General features: G+C 33.8%; 1 protein-coding gene across 2 annotated transcripts; it reads right to left on the bottom strand.

Annotated features, from left to right (window-relative positions):
• Positions 1-21: 21 nt before the first annotated feature.
• LOC116305532 (uncharacterized) lies at positions 22-7591 on the bottom strand. 2 transcript variants are annotated; one of them, XM_031715471.2, is made up of 5 exons: positions 7500-7591; positions 2804-2907; positions 1286-1354; positions 670-741; positions 22-364 (listed from the first exon to the last, which is right to left on the bottom strand). In XM_031715471.2, the coding sequence occupies exons 1-5, from the start codon at positions 7574-7576 to the stop codon at positions 105-107; spliced, it is 582 nt and encodes a 193-aa protein (XP_031571331.1). In that variant the 5' UTR covers positions 7577-7591; the 3' UTR covers positions 22-104. The 2 variants fall into 2 exon arrangements, with proteins under 2 accessions (XP_031571331.1, XP_031571330.1); XM_031715470.2 differs by having other exon boundaries at positions 2804-2910.
• Positions 7592-10907: the final 3316 nt, after the last annotated feature.

Here is a 10907-nt window from a genome sequence, read left to right on the forward strand (position 1 = left end):
AATAAATGAATAAATAAATACTATTATTATAATATATTTATTTAAATTAGAGTTTTTGTAAGTTTTTGCTTAATGCCATTAAGGCAAGACATTGAATATTTTTATTAAGCAGTTGCGCTATCTCCAGATTCCCCAGATTCTCCAGATTCTTCTGAATCACCAGATTCCCCAGATTCCCCAGATTCTCCAGATTCTTCTGAATCACCAGATTCACCAGATTCACCAGATTCACCAGATTCACCAGATTCACCAGATTCACCAGATTCACCAGATTCACCAGATTCACCAGATTCTCCTGAATCACCGGATTCACCAGATTCCTCAGTGTCACCAGATTCTCCTGATTCTCCAGATTCAGCATCGTCTTAAATTTAATAAGAGTTCAAGACATTATTTCTGATGAACAACTCACGCATTGTGACCGCAACCCGCGCGCCGGCTGGTTCAGCTTGAGTATCGGTCTGTCGTGCGCGAGGTCGTGAGTTTAATTACCGACCGCACTAACAATTATCTTATATATAGAATATAGAAAAGTTATCCTTCTCACCAAAATCTAGTTGCTTTGTTTCTGGTTTTTATTTTGACATGTTTGCTCGTTTAATTTAGCGGGTAGAGTCACATGGTCAGTAATTTGTCCATTTATCAAACCAAAATATATATTTTGAATACCTGTGTCCTTCTTCCTGCGCTCGTCATTAACAGACTCGTCAGATTCTGAATCCTCGTTATTGCCAGATTGATCTTCATTAAAAGGGCATTATAATATATTAATATTGATAAATTGACCTTGAAGTAATGATTTCCCATTTCAGATCACGTGTCATTCCCTAAAGTATCGCTTCTTTGTTTAACGGTTGCATAAGAGCAACTCTGACAAAGAATACTATAGAGGTTTTGCACCGACATGTGACGGCAGCCATGTTAGATGACAGGAAAGCAAACGATATAAAGAAAAAAATAAATACAGGATTACCAGATCTTGGTCGGATATATAAATTACCGCTCTTTCGGGCAGCCAATCAGAACGAACGATATTTAGGATATTGGACAGGAAAAATATTTTGGTTATAGAAGTAAGATGGAGGGGAAAATATGATTATTCTTCTGGTATCTGGCTTGGAAAATCATGATTAATTCAAAAGCGCAATCAATGAAAAAAAAAATAAATAAATAAATAAATAAATAAAATGCAATGTAAGTTAAAGGAAAAGCTGAGAGATTAAGAAAGAAAAAGAAGAGTTGAAGGTATGTCTTGTGAAGGGGATTCTAAGTTAATTTTGAATACCTATGTTTCTCTTTCTGCGATTCTCATCACCAGATTCTTCAGATACTCCGGAATCATCGCCAGACTGATCTTGAATGAAAAATGGAATGCAAACAATTAATCCGTGAAACACTAGAGTGCACGCACTAAAACCGTGAACATTAAATGGTACTAATTAGTACTATTTCATACAGAATCCTTTGTTTTTATTGTTTAATTATCACCATTTAGTACTAAAAATTAGTATTTGTTTCAAGGATTTAGTGTGAGCACTCTGATTACTAAATAGTACAAAATAGTGCTAATTAAACAATAGAAAATAATGGAATTTGCATGTAATTGAGCTATTTAGTATTACTAAAGTTTCACGGTTGTATTGTTTGCACTCTACTGATGAAACTTAATAGTCTGTCATATGTTAACTTAGCCCCGTCCACAAGTTATCCGCAAATTTTTGTATCCGCAAATTTTTTTTTGCGGATACGTGTTGCGTCCACACGTGCCCGCAAATTTTTGTGTCCGTATCCGCAAATTTTACGAAAACGGATACGTGTGGACGGCGAAAACGATTCGAATACGCTGCGTGTGGACGCAAACATTTTCGTATCCGCAAAAAATAATTTGCGGGTACAAAAACCTCCGGATACGTGTGGACGGAGCCTAAAATATTCCTATAGCGTACAGTACTGGCTCAATGAACGTGCACAGTACTACATAAAGTGATATTGAATATAACCTAGTTGGTCTAGTAGTTCATGAGGCAACCACAACTAGTAGTAGTTACAGTTACGGTAAGATATGGTACGGTTTAAGTACGGCCACGAATTGCGGTATCGTTTACCACTCACACGAAAACCGCTGCCTTCAACTAGGCTCGTAGGTGAAGACTTGTTTCAAGATGGGCTTTGGAATCATGCTTTTCTGCCAGCAGAGGTTTTTTTCCTGACCCTCCGTGGTCTGGCTGGTCGAGGAGAAAAAATATTCCAAAAAATTCTTGGGCACATATATTAGCCGCCATGTTGGTTGACTTCAACCAAAAGATTAGGTCTTGTTGTCTTTTGTTATATCAACCAACATGGCAGCCATGTCTTTTGTCCTTGTGCATGTGACGTCGTAGTCCCCATGTTGGTTCAAATTTGAACCAAAGATTAGGTCTTGTTTTCTTTTGTTATATCAACCAACCTGGTGGCAATGTCTTTTATCCTTGTGCATTTGTCGTCATAGCCGCCATGTTGGTTGACTTGAACAAAAGATTAGGTCTTGTTTTCTTTTGTCATATCAACCAACATGGCGGCCATGTCTTTTGTCCTTGTGCATGTAACGTCATGCATAGCCGTCATGTACGGTTACATGAACAATAACAACCAATGGTTTAGGTGTCTGTATTCATATTATTCAACATGCAGACGAACATGCCTTTTGTCCTAGTGTGTATATGTTTGTATGTATTTCATGTTTTATTTTTTTACTTTTGTCGCGGAAAATTGCCAAAAAGATTCCTTCAGTTTCCATATTATCTAGTTAAAAATCTTCACTTACCTCCAACTGGCTTAGCCAGTGATTGGTGAACGAGAACACATGCAAATACAAACAGTAAAATAGCTGTTCTTGGATTCATTTTCGACTTTTGATCTTGGATTATTCTACTGGAAAAAAAAATTCAAGAAACTTAAAACATTTGAAAGTTTTTTCATAATATTTCAAATATTATGGCAGTGTGGAAAATTCAATTGTTTTGCTACTAGTAAGCAATTCCTCATTCAGGGGGAGAAATTGCGAAGCTTTTAACAACATGACCCACACAACCAAAAACCTCTTAGAAATGGTACGTGCGTAACCAAAAAGGCGGGAAATAGAAACTTCCGGTAAATGGTAAACGCGTCTACCAGATAAACCGAAAGAGGCGGGGAAATTCTGAATCTATTCTATAAACCAAAAAAAGACTGAAAATATTGACTTTCAGAGTCTACCGGATAAACCGATAAAGGCTGGCTGGACAACGATTTTAAGACTTAAACTTCGTATTTTAGCTGGTAATTATTTTAAATGGTATACAGAAGAATTCGTAAGAATTTCCTAAAATCAGTAAATTAGTTTAAGTCTATTGTCTTATTTTTATTTTATTTAGCATTCACCTCACATCAAACAGGCATAGCTTAAAAAAAAAATGAAAAATATAAACAAATTACAAGCAGATGAGAGGTAAGCTCAAACATAGAAAGTGATAAAAATACTACAATAGTGCAAAAGATATTTATTTTTAGTCTAAACTTATTAAATGATATATAATAAATCCTGCTCTCTGTTTGGCTGAGCTATGAGCTAATAGGCTGCAGGTCTAATTGTTAAATATTAATGAATAACTAGCTTTTTCATGGAAGATATCACTTTATATAATAGATTTTCACGAACGCGCGCTCTGATTGGCTGAAAAGCTATGTTTTATCAGAGTATAGAAACATAGATATGACGTCAAAACCATGTTTTCTATATAAAATTAAACATAGAAATTACGTCACAGGAATTCGGCTTTTCAATTTAAAACATTTTCACATTTTAAATTTAAAATATTCATTTATTTTTATCAAGAATTATGTCTTTCCTCTAAAAAAGGAAAACGTGTCGTTTTGAAGCACATTTGATTGGTACTACATTTCGACGAGTAAAGCTTTTTTTCGTTTGTGCTGCGACTATACAATGAACTTATTTCGCTAAACTAGAAGCTTTTTACTTGACCGTGATGGTGCTAAAATCAAAAAATAATTTTAGAAATTTTTCATAGTCTAACAAGAATGAACAAATCTATTGTAAGAAACTGAAGCTTACTTTACAAACTACCATCGTCAATTTTACGCTAACGGTAATTTTTTTACCGTAATTTGTTTTCCAATAGCCCGAGACTACGATTACAAAATACTACCTATACTACTATAGTTCAGGGTCAACTAAAAAACCAAGTTTTCCAAGTACTGCACTGCTAGCTTCCAATTTTGAAGATCAAGATATTTCAGTCTCTCGGCTCCTTGGCATTCAAAGTGTTCATAAGCTGGTTTTCTTGAGTGTTTGTACAGGTTAAATGTCCATTTAAGGATCTGAACTTTGAAAACGTTTTTCAAACTCTTCAGCATTTGAATTTTCATTTCTTCTAGCAGTTAAATGCTTGTTTTCTTTGGCTTTTTTGCTAAAATTTACAAGCAATTCTCCTTTCTTGTTGAACAAATGCGATAAACCAGTTGTATGCCAGCCTGTACAGATATGTCATTACCTGTCAAAACTGGACCAATCAGATAGCCATAGGTTGCGTTTTTATCCAATCATCGCATAGATCAAATTTGTTTACGTGAGTTTGACGACAGACGCGCGCTCTTTTTGTAAACAAATCCTTTTTTTGAAATTTTACGCTATTTTTTTCGTAAAAATCTATTATATAAAGCGAATAGATCAGGCTTAGCTATGTTCTGTTCTCTGATAAAACACTTCTGAAGCTGTAGAACACTCAAAAAGTTATAGAAATCAGTATGATGTTTTGATTGTCAGTATACTGATTTGTTCAATAGAAACACCCGTCACTTGAAACAATAGAGGACTGTGTTCTTTTATATATATATATATATATAAGTAAAAAGAGAAAACAGGCAACTTCTAACTGTTCCAAAAAATTGTATTTAACGTTTCGGCCATTCGGCCTTCTTCAGAAAAAATAATGATATATACAGAATAAATAAATAAATAAATAAAATCCAAATTCACCCAAATGTTTGCTTTACCTTTAAATTGAGAAATAACGGCACAGAGATACAAAATACTGAGCTACCTAAAAAGCCCACTTGGAACAGGCTGTAATTTAATGACAATCAAACTTACTTTCTAGATTAAGATACAGTCAATGTCATTAACGTTGTCCACCGAAAAAAAGACATTTAGACATTTACACATTTAGACTAAAAGAAATATCACGTGTTTCCTCGAACGTTCTGGCATAAAACAAACGCTGAAGTACAATTCTCCATCTTAAATCCTCACTAAATGGTCGGGGCATTCTGGATTTTCGATTCATGAGTTGAATATTACATTTAAAGTTCAGGCTCACTTTAGTCTAAATATCTAAATGTGCAAATGTCTAAATGTGTAAATGTCTTTTTTCGGTGGACAACGTTAATGACATTGACTGTATGTGTTGTCTCCGATTCTTTGTTCGATGTTTACAATGAATGGCAGAAATATTTTTCGGGTAAGAAATTATGTTACACCCAAATACCAGTGAACTGAGAAAGGTTCCAAGATGTCAGGGAATTCGACGTCGGTGTTATGTTATCAATGTTTAATCATTTTGAGTGGTTTTCTTACGAAATGGTTGAATAACCGATGCACTTACTTCATGGCGGACTTGTTCTAATACCTCACTGGTTTTTAGTATGAGGTCCTTATCCGGGATGAAATATCATATTGAAGTTCACATTCGTTTCCTTTGCACACTGCTTATAAAATCTTAGCAAGATTAACATATATTCATAAGCAAAAATATGAAGATTTTATGCTAGCGTATCCATGTTTGTGTACCAGTAAGAAATATTTGAAAAATGCAAAAAATAAAAAATATATATAATACTTGTTTTTGAAAATAGATTACGCCAAGGTTCGTAGCCGTGCTTAGAGAAAAGGGCCAGAAACCTTGTAAAGAACAAATCTGAAACATATTAAATTTGTAACGGTTTTGTTAACTTAAAAAGAGAAGAACGAATGGCGTAGCGATCCGAGTTCGAGTCCCACCTGACTCGGTGTTGCATTTGAATGCCCAAGTTTCTATTTTCTCACTTGTACTTAGAGTTTTTTTTCCCGGGTTCTCTAATTTTCCTTCCTCCGCCAGAATCAACTTATAAAACTCTTATTGCAACGAGCCACTCTGGTGAAAGCCAATGCAAAATCCTATCTAATTATCTATTTATCTATTATCTAATATAATACATGTCATTCGTTATTATGAAAGATTTGAAGTAGGAAATAACCTTTTGATAAGAGTAAATTAATCAATGTTTAGTAGCTTTATCTTCTGATCACTACCTCATCAGGTAATTCAATGAGTATTGAATTCCCCCCAAATGTATCAATATAGCCTTCCCCTACATGAACAGCAGATTTTTAAGCCCTTAACAGCTTATAAGAAGCGTTTTAAAGATTCTTTCTGTTGCTGGATCTTTACAATATAAAGTACTCCAACTACTTGATCCATGGTTGTTGAATAGTTTAAATGCGATGTTTTCAATAGTCACGCGACAGTTATATCTGTATATTCTTGGGTGAGACTGTATATATATCATATGCATCAACTTTCACCCTTTCGTGCACATATACAAGTATTTCAAAAGTATATCAAATATTATGGCATATCGAGAAACAAAAGACATATATATCACTAAAGCTGCAGAATTGTTTTTGGTTTTATATATATGTATTCCCTTTTGTGCGATTGCGATTCAGGTCAAATTGTTTTGTTATTGAAACAATTTGGATAGAAAACAAAACAAACGATTATATTACAATGTAACGACAACATATTTGAAATTTTGTATTCTTTTGTAACTATGTCCCATGTTAGGAGGGCCAAGATGTTTGATAACATATCCCTTCCCATTATACTACAATAGGTATGTACATGTAAAACACTGGTGAAACACATGCTAAAGGTCAAATCTTCAAACACAAGTGTCACTTGCGTCTGGTAATCTCGTAGAAATTCGCCACTAGTTTGAACTAGATCCAAAATCACCAAACGGCTGCTGAGAGAATATTTATTAGCATTCGATCAAATTCGAATATTTTTTACTGATACAGACGAAATTAGAGATTATATTATTTCTCAATTTTCTATATGACTTTTCTATTTTATTTTTGTGATGAAGACTTGATCGCTTACATTTATGATGTATTTTGAACGAACTAGACATCCGTAATATTTACTATATTTACTATAAATCATTTCAATTTATATATATATAAACAACTACTAAGCGAAAGGGTCTCGAGTGCTGGATTTAATACTGGTAAATTCTTACATCCAAAATGCTCCCTTCTTTTATTAAGACCATTATAATCGTTCTAATTCTTCCATCCACATATAAATCCCAAATCATTAAATGGAGACAATATCGATTGAAATATCGATAAAACATATATCCAAGTCATCTCGACTTTTTTTATTATTTCAAAAATATTTCTTAGTAATTATAAGACTTACCTCTGGTCGATGCTCCGTTCGTTTTCGTCTGAATTTTCTTTTCCCAAAGATTTACCAGTAGAAAGCTTATGTATCATGAAATTAGCCAATCGCTTCACAGCAACGTGGCTGTCATATTTTGAAATCCATATCTTATCACGTGTTTAGCAAGTGTTTGCACGGGTATCGCTTGTGACACGTGACACTAGAGAACCCTAAGCACGACATTCTTGAACTGATGCTGAGTATTTCTTCGTGTTTGCGGGCGTGTTTTTGGGCCTTATCCGCAGCGGTAAACCTGGTGCTAAAGGTCTCTACTGATGAATATTTTTGACTTTTTTCCTTCTATCCATCTATTTTTTCCTCTCTTTCTTCTCTTAAAAAATAAGGTGTATGTATATATATATGTATACTATACAGTCAATTCAAAAAACGTTGTCGTCGACCGGCTCAAGCCTACGCGACTGGACCGAAAGGAATATGGGTAAAATTCACTGAAGCGGTTAAATATTCGTTCTGAATTAATTGTTCCCGCTAGTAGTAAAGATAATAATGGCGAGAAACAATCCATCAAATGCATGTCTTCGGGTTTAGGGAAAGAAAAACAAAGTAGTTATGATTCAGTTCACAATTTCGAAAATATGAAGGCATTTAAAAAACGTCTCCTTCAACACTTCCCGCTCGCCTACGAAGGTTCGTGCTGTAAACCAGGCATAACTAGTCAGATAAAATTATGGAGTCAACTCGGCTTCAATGATTGCTACCCAGAGTTCCTTTCGGTCCAGTCGCGTAGGCTTGAGTTGTTTGACGACAACATTTTTTGAATTGACATATACACTTGATTGCAGAAACGTTGTAGTATACATTTATACAAATACCTAATTTATTCAGTATATTTAATGATATGCAAAACAGAAAACTCGCTTTATTTATTATTTGTTTCATTCAATGAACGTCAAAATATTTTATTCTTGTGTTTTATATCCTACAGATTATAAATCAATTGGTTTTGAGGGTTTAAAAAGTAAAATTGCAATATGCATCTCATTAGGTATTTGTATAAATGTATAAATGTATACTACAACGTTTCTGCAATCAAGTGCATAAATATAAAAAAATAAAAAAATAAAAAAATAAAATAAAATAAAAGACAATAAAATATATTTTTGCCAAACAATAAGTGCTATCATTGGCTTAGGGTGGCTGACTATTTTTGAACGTTCGATTTGAGCCCACGATGTGCGCGCGCTCAAAAACCGCTGATTAATCTTCATAATTTTATTAAAGGACCACACACGTTTTGAACTTCAAGAGGGCAAAACCCTCAAATTTTGCAATTCTTGGTTTTCACCTACGTCATCATGAATTTCAAAAGCGTAAATTCGCATTATAATAAAATAGAAGTTATATATTCTTGTAAAGCGGTCCAAACTACATATACTGGTTAAATTTTAACGCTGTAAAGCATTTTGTTGCGGAACTATAGGTGAGTAAACATGACGCAATTTTTGGTTAGAATGTATGGAGTGGCCATCTTGGTGTTCCAAGTTGGTACACCATCATGGCGGACGAAATTCTAAAGGCTTAAAATGATGGAATATATTTAATATGTTTGACTATTTTTCACTTACACATACTTTAAATAGATATTTTAAACGTGTCTAAGGGAAAATCTTTCAACTAAAGAAAATTATTTTAATATTTTCATCGCTATTTAGAAAGACGTGACGGTATTGCGTGACACAAACTCAACCTTCATAACTCGGGAACCAAACATCGAAATGACTCGAGATTTTTTCTTGTGTCTTATAACACTGACTCCTAAAACATACTTGAGAAATGTCTTTATACGATCTATAGTTTAGATTTTGATGTTTTGATGACGTCATGTGAAAACCAGCAATAGACCCTATGCTTTTTATGAGCTTATTCGAAAAAACTCCTAAAAATCTAGTTTATATTATTTTTTTTTAAGAAAAAGTTGTCTTTTCTAACATGAAAAAATAGATTTTTTTTTGAGAGGCTGAAAGGACAAATATGACAAGTCAATGTGATTCTTTGTCGTTTTTTTTCAAAAACATCAACGTATTATTGTAGAATGATATACCAGCCGTTGCATTCGTGCAATCTAAGGGTCTATAAAGTATTATTATCTCATGAATCCAATTAGAGGTGGACTCTTCTTTCTTTTGTTTTCTAATGCATTCCTTCCTCACTGAGATGCAGGGGTTCATTCTTTCAGTGGCAGCCTTGTTGCAACTAGGTGTATTCATTCATTCATTTATTTATTTATTTGTTATGTAAGTATTATGTATGTTATTATGTATGTATGTGTGTGTCACGGTAAGTTATCATGGGGAAAATGTTCCTAGATATCTTTCGTTTACCTCTACAAAATTTCATTGAGGTTCGATAAATATTTTTGGTAGGAAGCCTACTTTCTCAGAAATAGATAGCAAAATGCATAATCAGTAGGATTTAAATCTCAAACGATATCCGAAGAACACAAGCTCCGCATACTGGAACCACTGTCTGTATCATAATAACAAAAGCTTTTGTACGACGTGCTGAGACAGTAAAGAACCACACTTGTTATTAATTTGGTAATTGGGCTAAACACACTTCCCGGGCTTAAGTTATTATGTTAGTCCTAAGATAGAGAAAAAAAATCACGTTGTATTAACAGAAGTTAAAATATTTTTTGAAACCAAAAAATTGGGCTCATTTCTAATTCAGTGAATTATTATAGCTATTACGGAATGAAGCATAAGTTGCTATGGCAGTGTTTTAGCCATAGCCAATAAAAATGCTTCGTTGGATGCAGTATGTGTCATTAACAACATCACCTACTCTAACTTTTCACCTGCTCAAACTTTTCACCTGCTCTAACTTTTCACCTGCTCTAACTTTTCACATTTCCAAGTTAAAATGGCACTTTCTAATGGGCTCCGAGTCCAGAAAAATTATTTTAGCAAAAACAGTGCCAAAAAAAATTCGTATGAAATTAGACGCCATATTTGATTTCGCTCGCGGATCGTAACACAGGTAGCCCATGTGCAAATATGAAGGATCTTTGTCTATGCGCAGACAAATGATAATATTTATTTATATGAAGCAAATTCAACATAGCGTTTTAAATTGCGCCTTCTGTTTGTGAGAACATTCTAGCTTTAGTTGGAAAACCAATCAGTAGCAAACGATAAAATTTAACTGTTTTTCGCTTTCCTTTTTTTCTTTTTTATTCTAAAAGATATTGCCAAATAATCAAATCTTTTTAATGCAATCAAACCAGGGAGTTTGCATCTGGTCGTACAATGATTTTTATGTTGTTTGTCACACCGAACATTCTACATTATTTTTATTTATTTTTTAAATTTCGCTTGTCAAAACTGAAGGATTTGACAAATTGCGAAATGTGCTTTTTCTAAA

Source organism: Actinia tenebrosa, unplaced genomic scaffold (genome assembly GCF_029948245.1).
Source record: "Actinia tenebrosa isolate PJP-AT-01 unplaced genomic scaffold, QUT_ActTen_1.0 PGA_scaffold14__42_contigs__length_11649687, whole genome shotgun sequence".
NCBI classification, from domain to species: Eukaryota; Metazoa; Cnidaria; class Anthozoa; order Actiniaria; family Actiniidae; genus Actinia; species Actinia tenebrosa.